Source organism: Pelodiscus sinensis, chromosome 1 (assembly GCF_049634645.1).
Source record: "Pelodiscus sinensis isolate JC-2024 chromosome 1, ASM4963464v1, whole genome shotgun sequence".
NCBI classification, from domain to species: Eukaryota; Metazoa; Chordata; order Testudines; family Trionychidae; genus Pelodiscus; species Pelodiscus sinensis.
Genome location: NC_134711.1, coordinates 173,480,781 through 173,494,202, shown reverse-complemented (window position 1 = coordinate 173,494,202; position 13,422 = coordinate 173,480,781). Strand labels below are relative to the sequence as shown.

General features: G+C 38.7%; 1 protein-coding gene across 2 annotated transcripts in view; it reads right to left on the bottom strand.

The window, feature by feature from the left end:
* CXADR (CXADR cell adhesion molecule) overlaps positions 1-13,422 on the bottom strand; it is a 60,457-nt gene that overhangs the window by 15,102 nt on the left and 31,933 nt on the right. The window contains exons 2-7 of one of the 2 annotated variants that reach the window (XM_075909991.1): positions 12,337-12,506; positions 10,421-10,625; positions 9,606-9,761; positions 8,590-8,712; positions 7,797-7,935; positions 7,176-7,362 (exon numbers count right to left, since the gene is read on the bottom strand). In XM_075909991.1, coding sequence (XP_075766106.1) covers positions 7,176-7,362; positions 7,797-7,935; positions 8,590-8,712; positions 9,606-9,761; positions 10,421-10,625; positions 12,337-12,506 — 980 coding nt within the window. Of the gene's footprint in view, positions 1-5,360; positions 7,363-7,796; positions 7,936-8,589; positions 8,713-9,605; positions 9,762-10,420; positions 10,626-12,336; positions 12,507-13,422 lie in introns of those variants that run through there. The other variant, XM_075909984.1, reaches the window with a different exon arrangement.

Sequence of the window (13,422 nt, the reverse complement as noted above, 5' to 3'; positions counted from 1 at the left end):
TGTGTCCTGATTCGCACCACTTCTAGCCATTCTTACTGGCCAAGGTCCGCGATTCATGGCCAATGGGAGCTGCGATCGCTGGTACCTGCAGAGGTGCAAATTTATATAGGAACGACAGCCTAACAGGGCCTAACTCTTAGAAACCCTGTTCTAAGGACTCAGGTGGAAGGTGTATTAAATCACCAAAACTCAGAAGCAAGGGATCTCAGAGACAATGGTATTCAGAAATTTCAAGACTATTCTGAGATAGTACAGCAGACTCAAGTTTAGTCTGTCTTCCATGTCTCAAGGAAAAGCAAAACTAGATATTACAATTGCCACTGAAGAAATGTGGGCACTGACGAAACTGTGCTCTTCTGCTTGTCCGAATGGCTGCTTGCTTTATGAAGAGCTACAAGGGGTCCCGGAGTTGAGGCAGAAGATTAATTGTTGATAACACCATCCGGAGTGAAGGAAATGTAGCTGGTCAGAAAAAAATACCTCACTTCCTACTAGGTTCAACCATTGAGGGGAAACCCTTTAATTCAAATGGTTAAGTATCAGCAATCTTTAATTTACATTACAGGATAAGTATTCTAGAATTGTTAATTTAATTGAACATTTTTTCTGATGGCTCCTCCTTTCAGGCATTACTTTTTCCAGAGATATACCTCATCCCATAACTGGGTCATTTTGGAGATGGCTCATGACATTTGGTAAGGGACATACTGTCTAAACTGTTTATGAACATTTTAATAGATCCATTTTTTTTTAACTGAAACGTAAGATTCAAAATGCTGGATTTCTTAGTTTCCTTGCATTCTACCTCAAATTTACAGCTTACTTTAATTCCCAGCCTATGTCAAAAACAAAACTCTTTCAGTACAGAGGAATAGCAAAGAACAGCTATATAGGGGGAAAAGTTATTCTCTTTAAGATGTGAACACACTAATAAAAAAACCTGTAATCTCCACTGATGAACTATTAATACATATTGAAACAAGTTCAAAATGTGCTTGTCACTGTACATATTTAATTAGATATGCATTAACATATGCAAATATGTATCTGAGTGTTTTTATATTGTAAAACATCTGTTGTGTTATGTATGTTATTTCCTTAAGCCTTTAGTGGTATTCATGCTTATAAATATTTATCCAGTGTTCACATGTGTCACATTTACAGGCTTCAGACCAAATTTATCTTGTGAATGTAATAAAGTACTTAAAATAAGTAACTTGGAAGTGTTTACAACCTGAAGGACATCTTGTTGTACAGAATGGCTATGTCTACACTACAAGGTGTGCGTGTAAAAATGGACGTTTTTGCGCAAAACCCGGCAGAGTGTCCACACCTCAAGCACATTTTTGTGCATATAAATCGACAGAGGGCTTTTGCCAGTAAAATTATTCCTCTTCCGAGGAGGAATAACTCCTATAACTCTTGCGCAAAAGGCAGGTATGGACGCTCCAGAGGGGTTTTTGAGCAAGAAACCCCTATTGGAAAAAGCACAGGAGCTCCGATGGCCATTCTGTGAATGGCCATCAGAGCTTTCTTGCGCAAGAGTGTCCATGCAGTGTGGATGCTCTTTTATGCAAAAGCACATAGTTTTTGTGATGTGCTTTGAGGTCTGGATGCGCTTTTGCGCAAGAAGTTTTTGTGCAAGAACTCTTCCGCAAAAGGCTTCTTGTACAAAAACCTTGCAGTGTAGACAAACCCAACGTGTTTTGACTAGCTAACCAAGGAAAAATAACAGAATAGCATAGCACTCACTTGAACATCTACAACAATAATGATGAAGTTCCTGAGGAAATAACTGTATATTCAAATACTTTATTTCTGAAATGGAAAAACAGATAATCTACTTTGAAAAATCAATGTAAGCTATAATCTGCAGGGCTCGACAAACAGTACAATCTACTCACTCGTGGCGAGAAGATTTCCGCTGCGTGCCCTGTTCATTCGCGGCTCTTGCGCATGTGCTATATGGGGCTGGCGAGCAGTTTTCGCCGCCATTTGTCAAGCCCTGATAATCTGTATCAGTGATTTTCAAACTGTGGGTCAGGACCCCATTTAATGGGGTCACCAGGGCTGGCTGAGAATTGCCAAAGCCAAAGCCCAACCCAGCCCCCGGGGCTGAACCCCAAGAGCTATAATCCTGAGCTGCAGGGCTAGCTTACAGGCCCCCCTGCCTGACGCTGAAGCCCTTAGGCTTTGTTCTCCTACCAAGAGGTGGGTTCAGGAGCCTTTTGGGGTTATGTTGTAATTTTTGTCATCAGAAGGGGGTTGTGGTGTAATTAAGTTTGAGAGCCCCGATCTACACAGTAGTGAGTAATCAAGTTACAGAATTTAGAGGTGCATGCCTGGATCCACAGAAAAGTTTAAAATATCCCATCAGTTTTAACAAATATTTTTCATTCAGTTTGAAAGAGGTAACAAAAGAAGGAATAAGAACGAACAAGATAAGCACAAGCCTGGTAGGGACAGCCATGTTTATTAGTACCCTTAAAACAACACAAGAGGAAGAGAAAACTAAAGACACAAAAAAGCTCTGCTTTAGAATAAAGACAGACTACTGTTTTCTCTAACAGATTTATTTCAAAAGGACACAAGTCTCATGAAACTACAGCTTTTTTTTTTTTTTTTTAACAAATTGACTCCTACACATTTCAATGCTTCTATTTTAAATAGTTAAAATATAAAACCTTATGCTGAAAGTGATACGAATATCAAATACTACGGTTTGTGCACGTGAAGTACTGAATACCTTTTTCCAGTTGCAGACACTCCAGTAGGTAGTATTGCTTTAGTATAATTAAGTTGAAATGTACCCCAACACTGAGAAGCCTAAAGGTCCTATAAACACTCACTGCAATGCTTAAGTAGGGTTTAAGTGATACAATGAGTCTCGTATGGACTTTTCTCCTCCATGGGAAGAGTACAAAGAACAAAAGTCTGCTATAAAAATTGTTGGCTATGGTTATTGGAGGAAAGTTCTGATTTTCAGACAGCTATTTTAAATACACCTTTAACACTTAGCTGTATTGTTACTAAACAAGAGATATGCAGATATTTAATCTAACATGTAACAATACACTACACAAAATTTAACGTGTACTTTTGTACATTTTTGAATAGGCAAAATACCATAGTCAATGGGATCCACAAAAATATGATGGGTATTTATTTTGTTGAACTGGAACAAGGCATTTTTAACACACTACACACTTTAAAAATGTACTTACAAGAATTTAAACACCTTTAAATATCTGTTTCAGAAATGTTACTAAAAGGAAGTTTGTGATCTCACCTAATGTGGTGGGTTTTTTTTTTTTCAAAATTACATAAAACTATCACTTTATTCACCCCAAACTAAAATCAGAGTATACCACATTGACAATGGAAAAGTAACTTTTCAGTAATTGAATTAACTAATTATTACTTCTTCAGTTTATTTAGATGTAGTATTTACAAAAGTATTTACCTTCACTATACAACTGTGAGAATGAGGCATTGAGGCTGGTGTCTTAATTGATGAACTAGTTTGTCCTTACTTCCTGCAAGACTTTTCCTTAAAAGCCTTATCTGTAACAACACTCTAATAGGGCAAGAAGAGAGTACTGGGACAAGATATTTAGTCCCATCAATTCCTCTTTTAAATAGACAATACATTATTAATCGGATATCTACTTTAGCCTCAAATTTAAAGGAAATATAATTTACTAAAATATTTATTTTGTGCTATTAATCAGATCTATATTAGAAATTAAGTGGCCTTCATAATAATGTTTTGTCCATTCAATAGGTGTGGATGATAAGTAGTTGAGGCAAAGTCTATCCCAAGTTGGTAAATTCTATGTATTTCAGAGATGTATGTCAGTTCCTGTTATTTTATTTTCTGTGTAATTTCATAAACAGACATTGTCAAGATGGCAAGCTCTAAATACTAAAATTTGAGGGCAGGGCACATCATACTGTCTCTTGCTCTCTATCACTTATTCCTTCCTTGTGAGATTACAGGGCATTAAATATGCATTAATCCAGCTATGTCTACTTTAGTTTAATATATTTATGTTCTTCGGTATCTTTCTTGGATCGTCCAGACAGAAGTACTGGACAATCCAGTAAGTACCCATCTCACATCCACATCCACAGATGGATTTTTCAAGCACTTCAGACTACTAGCTAGTTGCCCAGACCTGCTTCTTGCTTTTATATTTGTGCTTCACCTCCTGTTTTGCATAGCAGATCAGTTTTCAAGATCAAGGTAACAGTGTTTTAAAAATAAACACCTTATTTTAGGGATAGGTAAAATATTTTGTGTATCAATATATCATTCAACCCTGGCAGTCTCCCTCAATTTAAACAGTCCATGTTCATAACTGGATATGGGAAGGGATTGTCTTCCTTCTCTGCGCTTTCAAAAATTCTTTAAAATTAAGCATTTATTTTATTCATGTATCTGGAAAATGAATACAAAGATGCATTTTTCCACATATAAAGAGACCTAAATCATCCAATCTGATACTAGAGTTCAGGAACATAACTTTTATCAACTTGTAAAAAGAGACATTGAAAAAAAAACAACCTGAAGCAGTTTGAAATACAAAACATTATGCAGTTACTTAAGCCACATCCAAAATATTGTCAGGAAGAATTACAAATATAAAAAAGCATGTAAGAAGACATCATGTCACAGTGCTGTGTTTTGAAGTCTGTACCTTCATATTTAAGAAGCACCTTTTGAAAAAAAGCAATTCAGGCACCAGAAATATCTTTAAAAAACTTAAGTTACAATCAGGCATAAAAGTTCATTGGAAAGGCACAGATGAAAGATAAAAGTACTTTAATTCTAACAGTATCAGATTACAATCTAAAAAAGTCCCCAAATGTGGCAAATTGTGTACACATCTAATAATATCTACTTCATTGTCTAAATTCAGATTGAAAAGGGTTTATACTCTACATAATAATTCAGATAAAAAAATTGTGTACATACCTACAACTAAGACAAACATCCAAGAGCAAGCTGAATAATCTCACAAACCTAGTCAGCTATAGAGAAGACAATATAGCTTAAAGTTTCCCTAACCTATTGAGAAAGACTTGTCTCGCACCATCATCATACAAATATACATTGTATCTTTCACACAGGCAGTTCAGACATTTACCTTATAATATGATCAATGTTGCACTCTAACTTCCTTTTCTGTTTGAAACAATACTTGGCAGTTTAATAACTACTACTGACATTTAAAATTTACAACATTCTTTGTTCTGAAAAAAATCACTTTCGCAAAGACGCAAGCTGATGCAAAACTCAAAAACACTATCCATAACAACCCAATACTTATTAAAAGTACTATTGATATCTTATAAGTCAAACTGGTACAGAAACCACTCAAGCATTTTTTTTTTAAAGTTTGTAAATTTTGAAAGATTGTTTTTTTAAAAAATTCAACAAAATCAATTTTAGTTCTATCTACATTTCTGGATAATGACAATACATGAAGAGAAATTATTTAAGATTGGTTTGCATTTCAAGGGGATATTAAGAACTAAGTTTTTATCCCTTCTGCAAATTTTTTATACAAAAAATATTACACACAATGTTCTAGAACAGCAGACTAATGCTGTACTGTGTAAATATACACTTGGATCAAGATCTTCAAAAATAAGTTTCCAAAGTAAGCAGCCAGATTTTATCAAGGGGTCAGCACTCAACATTTCCCATTAAATCTGGGTGGAGAGCTTTTGGGTGCTTACCTCCTTGGAATCAAATTATGGATTTGGAAATCTAAAGCAAGGTTCTGAAAATCTAAAAGCATGACAGATCAATATCTATCACACAAAGGTTCATTCACAAAGAACTATGAAAACAGTTCATCTGAGGTTTCGGAAGACTAGATTCTATAAACAAGCTGGTCTAAACTTGATCATGCCTCTTTAATACCAGTAAACAGTTTGGGGTTCCTTGGCATGAATATAATAAAATGCTCTTCTCTTACACTATGTCTAGACTGCATTCCTCTCTCGATAGAAAATTCAAATGAAGCATGGATTTACAAATCTTGCACTTCATTTGCATAATCACATCCAAGTGCTTTAAAAAAAAGTTTTTCAGAAACACTCCTTCACCTGCCCCCACCACCACAAAACCCCACAGTCTAGACGTGGTTCTTTTGGGGGGGGGGGGGAGGAGGGAAAAAACCCCACACACCCTTTTTTGCAAAGGACCCGTACTCCTGAAAGAGATGTACAGGTTCTTTTCGAAAAAGGGTTTTTTCTTGAAAGAAATCCATCTAGACTGCGGAGTTGCTGTTTTTTTTTAAAAAAGCGCTTAGACATGATTATGCAAATGAAACATGAGATTTGTAAACCTGTGCTTTATTTTAATTTTCTATCTGCTTCATTTGCGTTCCTTTTTCCAGAGAGGAATGCAGTCTAGACAAGCCCTTACAGTTGGCGTATCAAAAAGTTTGCAAGTTCCCCTGTAGCATTTCTGCTTGTTAATTAATAAACTTGATTTTCAGATTAAATGTGACTGGATTCCATTAACTGAAACTGGTAGCCAATGTAATGAGTTCTCAGCAATTCAGAAGATGCTCCAAAAGCACATTACGAAAGTTAAAGATTTCCACATTCTTTCAGTAAAATATTTAGATAATTCAAGTACTTCAGACATCTTGGCCATTATCACAGAATGGGCCAAAGGACTCAAAAGATTTAAGTCATTCCAAATTTGGAGCGTGGAATCACTGGAATTCTAACTTCATGAAATACAGCCTAAATGTCTTTTCATGCCTAAAAATAGTGTTATTTTATATTCAGAATGCCACATCTAGCTGATATAGTTTCTTCAGCAACCTATCTAAAATCCAAATACCACCACTGTTTCATGTCTTATTAGGAACGTAAATGAATTTGCTGAAGCATTTAATTAACATACTCTAATAATTCAAAATTCATTAGCAAAAGTGATGGCTGTTCAAACTTACTCTTTCATTTTCTTCAATGGCAATTTTGTGCACTTTTTAAATGTAAGTTGGAAAAAGGTCCCCTCCCCCCCACAATTCTTTGTGAAGAATTTTACAGAAATATAAATTAACACCGTTCTATACTATGGACCCATCCTTGCTTTGTGCTGGAATCATCACAGGGACCGCTCCCATTCTACTTAGATTAGGCGCAGCTACCTTTGATGGTGGAAAGTTTGGATTTTGACCAGAAGGATGTTCAAAGTCTTCACTTGGTACTTGATTATATGGAGTCTTGGAATATCCTTCCATATTGGAGGGAGACATTGAACCCAGAGAAGAATGATTGCTGCCTATGTAGCTGCGGGCTGTTGAAGTTCGACTCTTTGGAGGAGGAACATCCTCTCTGAAAACAGTTAAAAATAAAAATTGTTTATACCAAGAAATTATTGGTGTCTTGAGGGATTTGTAAAATTTCTGGAGGAGGGGTTATTCCAAAAATAAAAGTAGCAAAAACAGTGATACTGTTCATTACTCTTAAAAAAAAAAAAGTATGTTTCAAAATATTTATCAATTTCAGAATCTATTTTTAAACTGAACAACACATTTTGAAACGTATCAAAAAATAGGATATGGGGGCATATTAATAGGCATATTAATAGATATTCATTAAGACTAGAAAATTATAGGGTAAGTTGTCATACTGACTTCATATATTGGCTTAGATCAAAACAGAATTCTAATCAGCCAGAATGCATATATTACCTATGAAAAAAATTAAAAAGTTATTTTCCAGTTTCAGATATTACTGCTCAAAAGATAAAGACAATGGGTCATTACCTAATATCATGATGCACTTCTTTTTCGTATTTTTTCTCTCTACGTTTCTTACAGCAACAGAAGATGAGAAAAGCCAGTAAAAAGAGACCCAGAAGAGTTCCAATAACTGCCCCAGCAATTGTGCCAGCTGTATTCATAGCTAGAATAGATTAACAGAGATTTCAGTTAAAGGCTAGTATTATAGTACAGATTAGACCTTCCTGGTCCGGCACCCGTGGGATTTGACTGGTCCCAGATGAGGGAATTTTCTGGACCAGGGGAGGTCATTTCAGGCCCTATGCTGCTGGCCCCCCTCTTGGTACCCCACACCCGAAGGCTTCTTGGCTCCCCGCGTAGCTCAGATGAGCCATGCAGAAGCTCCCAGCCCCTCCCCTGCCCAGCAGAGACGTGCACCAGCTCGCAGGCTCCCTTCCCCCTGCAGCCCAATTGGACACACTGATTCTGGAACATCCATGGTCTTGCCAGACCACGGATATTGCAGGACTAGAGGATCCTGGATTTTAGAGGTGGAACCTGTATTTATATAAACTAGAGAATTCTCCTTTCACACCTTAAAATAAAAACCAATGTTCCCTATACTAAGAAATATTACTGAACTGATACATGAGTACTTATACACGTTTAAATTTAAAAAAATCATTCATGCTGATCAAAAGGCCGACTCATTTGTTGGAGCTGAAAGAATGCTCCATATTCAAAAATATAACAAAATTAAAAGTGGATTAAAACATTTTATTTAACTCATTCACCAACACTAAGATTTTGTGGCAATTACTATACAGCAAGTACTTACGAGGAGTGATATTTAGCACAACAAAACACTCATCAGTGCCAACTGTGTTTGCAGCCACACAAGTATATGTACCAGAATATTCCTGAGAGGCATTTTTCAGAGAGAGTTCACCTGTATCTTTATCTATAAATATTAAAGAAACTTTGGTTAACATTTTCCAGAAATGGTTAATCCATTACAACACATTTTATTTAAAAATTTAAATACTGATGTCTGTCTTGACATTAGTTTGAAAAAATGAGACACCCATCAAGCTGCAAAGAACTCTCATACACAATACTATTATTCTTAATAAATGGAAATGTATTCCATAGCATTTAATTTCAGCATTAACTCTTGGTACTCCATACCAATCACAGTAAAACTCCAATGCTCCGGCACTCCTGATGGCCCGGCACCATCGGGAACCGGGAAGGGCTCGGGGTAGCCGGACAATTGGAGCTGCTCTGCACCTGGCTTCCCCGATTCAGCTGCTGCTGAAACTGACCAGCAACTGAATCAGGGAAGCCGGAGGCAGAGCAGCTGGGGTGCTGCCAGGTTGATCCCGTAGTAATGCCCATCGGGGCTGCAGGACCAAACCGGCAGCACCCCAGCTGCTCTGCCGCAGGCGTCCCCGATTCAGCTGCTGCTGAAACTGACCAGCAGCGGCTGAATCGGGGATGCCTGTGGCAGAGCCGGACTATCGGAAGGGGGGGCTATAAGGGGTCTGGGGTGGAATCCCCCACCCCCACCCCACCCACTTTATACCCCCCCCTTCTGATAGTCCAGCACATTTGATAATCTGGTACCTCCTGGGTCCTAAAGGTGCCGGATTATCGGAAGTTTATTGTATATGTTGAGAATATTTCCTTGCCAAGAGTGCAAGGGATGCATTTAATACAGGCAACCAGCAACATACTGGCTCTTAAAACAATAAGACTAGGCATAAGAAAAGCTTATCATTTCGAATTGAAATAAACACATAGAAGTCTATTATCTATCTTAAATTGATTAAAATGGTAAAGGGTAAACATTACTCAATAATGATGTTGCCGGAAGTTCCTCTGTGCCAGTTGATTTCCTCCAGCTGTAGGACAAGAGTGGGGAGCCTTCTTGAGATACACATTTCAGGGTAAGGTCTCTTCCAGTTTCCTGTACTCCTTCAATGTAGCATTTAGTCCTTGCTGGCTTTACTAATAAATAAAGAATTATTTAAATTAAAAGTCAATTATTGCATCCATTAATTCTTAGCAAGTAAATAATTTTTTACTGCACATATCTTGGCATCAGACTATGTTTCCTAACTTTTATGTTTCATACAAAGGACAAGCCAATTTTAAGCCACTTTCAAGAAATGTTATTTCTTCATTTTTGTACTCCTCTTCCCCATTCCACTGGGGGAAGAGAGGATCTATCCTCTCATTTTTGAGCACTAAATAATAGGGCTCTCAATCAGAGTTAACGACTGCAATTAAATGAAAGCAAACTTTGTGTGTTAAAAAAATGAAACACCATTATTGCATATCTGTGGGTGGGGCACAAGGCATCAATGAAGGGCTGGAGCCCAGAGCAGGACTAAAACCCAGAGTCCCAAGCCCTGGCCTTATATTTGAAAACACAGAAAACTCAAAAATATAAATAAATACTATTCTAATACTGTTTAACATCATGATAAATGTTATTAATCTTGTGATTAATCTTTTTAAATTGATAGCCCTACTATTTATCAATTTGTCCACTTAAATTAATAATTTAATACTGACTTGCATCTTACACAAGTACCTCTCATTTTAAGTGTCGATATAATATGGCATATAACAATTTGGCTTTAAAAAAAAACAAATTATCTTACCAAGTACAATCAACTGCATTTTTTGGCTTTGTACTCCAGGAGCTTTCTTTACTCTGCACTGGTATGTGCCAGTGTCTGTTGACTTTAGATTGAGGATATTTATAGCGCCATCACCAGTTTGGGGATCAGGAACACTGAACTGTACCCGTCCATTCATAGCTTCATAATAATGATTATAAATCCTGTCTGCAGAGTACATAACAATCTAAAGAAAAGGGGGAAAACAGGTATTTTTTCAAACAAATCTGGATAGCAGTTTGAATACAGGCAGTCCCCGAGTTACGCGGATCCGATTTACGTCGGATCCGCAGTTACGAACGGGGATTTTCTCGCCCCGGAGGACTGGAGCGGCGGGACGCCTGGTCCCGCCGCCCGCCTCCTCCAGGGCGAGAAAAGCTGCTCCCTGTCTCCCTGGTCTGCTGGGTGAGCCGGACGGACCCGGGCCGGACCCACGGCGCTTCCAGCTGATTTGGAAGCGGCGCGGGTCCGGCCCCGGGGCCTCCGCCGCTTTGCTCCTCGTCTCGCTGGTCTGCTGGGGGGGGGATGCAGCTAGTGCCCCCACCCCCAGCAGACCAGGGAGACGTGGAGCAAAGCCCGGGGCCTGTGGTAGAGCAGGTGGGGCGCTGCCAGTTGGTCCCGCAGCACAGCTCCTTCGCACTACTGGACCAACCTGGCAGCACCCCAGCTGCTCTGCCCCAGGAGTCCTGAGTCAGCCGCTGCTGATCAGTTTCAGCAGCGGCTGAATCAGGACGCCTGGGGCAGAGCAGCTGGGGTGCTGCTGAGTTGGTCCAGTAGCGCCGAGGAGCGGCCGCGCTACTGGACCAACCCAGCAGCACCCGAGCTGCTCTGCCCCAGGCGTCCCCAAGTCAGCCGCTGCTGAAACTGACCAGCGGCTGACTACAGGAAGCCCGAGGCTGAGTTGCTCTGCCCCGGGCTTCCTGGAATCAGCTGCTGATCAGTTTCAGCAGCAGCTGACTTGGGGACGCCTGGGGTTCTTAAGTTGAATCTGTATGTAAGTCGGAACTGGTGTCCAGATTCAGCCGCTGTTGAAACTGATCAGTTTCAGCAGCGGCTGAATCTGCATGCCAGTTCCGACTTACATACAGATTCAACTTAAGAACAAACCTACAGTCCCTATCTTGTACGTAACCCGGGGACTGCCTGTATTTCAAATGAATAATAGTTCTATTTCTTTGGAAGACATTTGATCATGTGTAAAAATAATCCCAACCAGGAAAACTCTATTAATAGCTGTTTAAAATAAGTTGACTTGTTTAGTTCAACTCAACATTGACTTCAACAGTAATTGAAAAAGTGAAAAAAAATTATCCTGAAGTTATTTTCTCTTTACAACCTATTAACTCAGCAGTGAGCAATCACTTGTTCTTCCACATCTTAATTATGTTTATCATCTCTGGCATTTATTGTTTACTACAGGTTGGATTTTCCAGTCTGGCCCTCTCAGGACCTGACCAGTGCTAAACCAGAGAATTTGCCCAACCACAGGAGGTCAATATTGTCTAGCAGAATTACCAACACTTCCACTGCTTACTGGGCTCCTACAAGATATTTAGGGGTAAATAAGAGCTAAACAACAGCGCAGAGCACTGAGCCAAGACTGGTGGCTGTAAAACAAACTTGATGAGACCACAGGAAACTTGGCCACATCCATGATATGTGGATATCCAGCTAACTAAAAACATGGACCTTTGCTCTAACCCAGTATGATCATTCTTATGCTGGATCATGGATGTTGCTGGACCAGAGAGTTTCTACCTGTAGTCTTGTGCATAGTGCTTCACAGACACACAAGATTACAAGTTTCCTGACCTAAGAGAGAAAATTCAGAGAACAAGAGGTGCTCATGGGCAGAAAACTTCAACATGCAGTTAGAATTAAAAAAGTTCTCTACTCACTGTTTGTTCCTTCTTTTGATTATCTGTTGGTATTAAGACCCATTCAATATCTAGTGGGCCTTGATCTTCTGGTGCAAGTGTGAACGTACAGGGCAATGTAACTCTCTCTCCTTGAGCTTTTTCAATCGGAGGCTGGTTAGCTGAAGTTATTTCTAGGCCTTTTGTTAAACCTAGAAAAAAAGTGGTGGCATAAACAAGGGCTAAAACCTTACTAACTCAGCAAACAGTAACTCAGATCTATGGATAAATATTTGGCTTTTATGATAAACTTTTGATTAGACCTTGGCCAATATTTTCGAAAGCTTGTTGGCCAGTGCTGAGTATCTGACAGCGCCCTTTTATTGTAGTGGGGATTTCTTGGAGCCCAGCAATCTTTGAAAGTCAGCATGCCTACACACATGCGTAACTGGAGGCACTCACTTTTGAAAATCTTAGCCATAATATATGGTTAAGTGTACAAAACTGGAATTGTCTACCATCAAAATTTTTAGAAGATCCTACTTAAATCATCAGTTCCTGTGCAATACCATGTTACTGAACAATGCAGCAAACTGAATATAATGTTAATCAGTAAACCTGGGAGTCCTATATAAATATTCACATGAATCAGGAAAAGTTACACCCTTCCTCGTTTTCCATCTCCAACATACACACACCCTGGCTTGATGCAACAGAAGTCCTACACTACAGGAAGCATACATACCATAACTAAAACTTTGACAATGATTTGTTCATGTCAACAGTTAAATTACTTGTCCTTGAGGCATACAGATCATTCTGCTTTAAAGGAATAGGTGGGTTAATCTTTTCTCAAATTCCTACTGAGATTTTAGATTTAATTTTGTGGCAGCCTTTTCTCCTGGAAAAATCAGCATAATCCTCATTTGCATGGTACGCTCAAAGAACAATATGTTTCTAAGCGACAGATTCTGTTCAATCCAATACTTCAGAGAAACTATACAATGACCAAATAGGATTTACTTCAAAAAGGATTTATGCAAGAGTCTGGAAGCTATTTTAAATCCACAATACATGTTCATATGTTTTACAGAAAAAAAAAAAATCATCACACTGTTTCAGAATCAG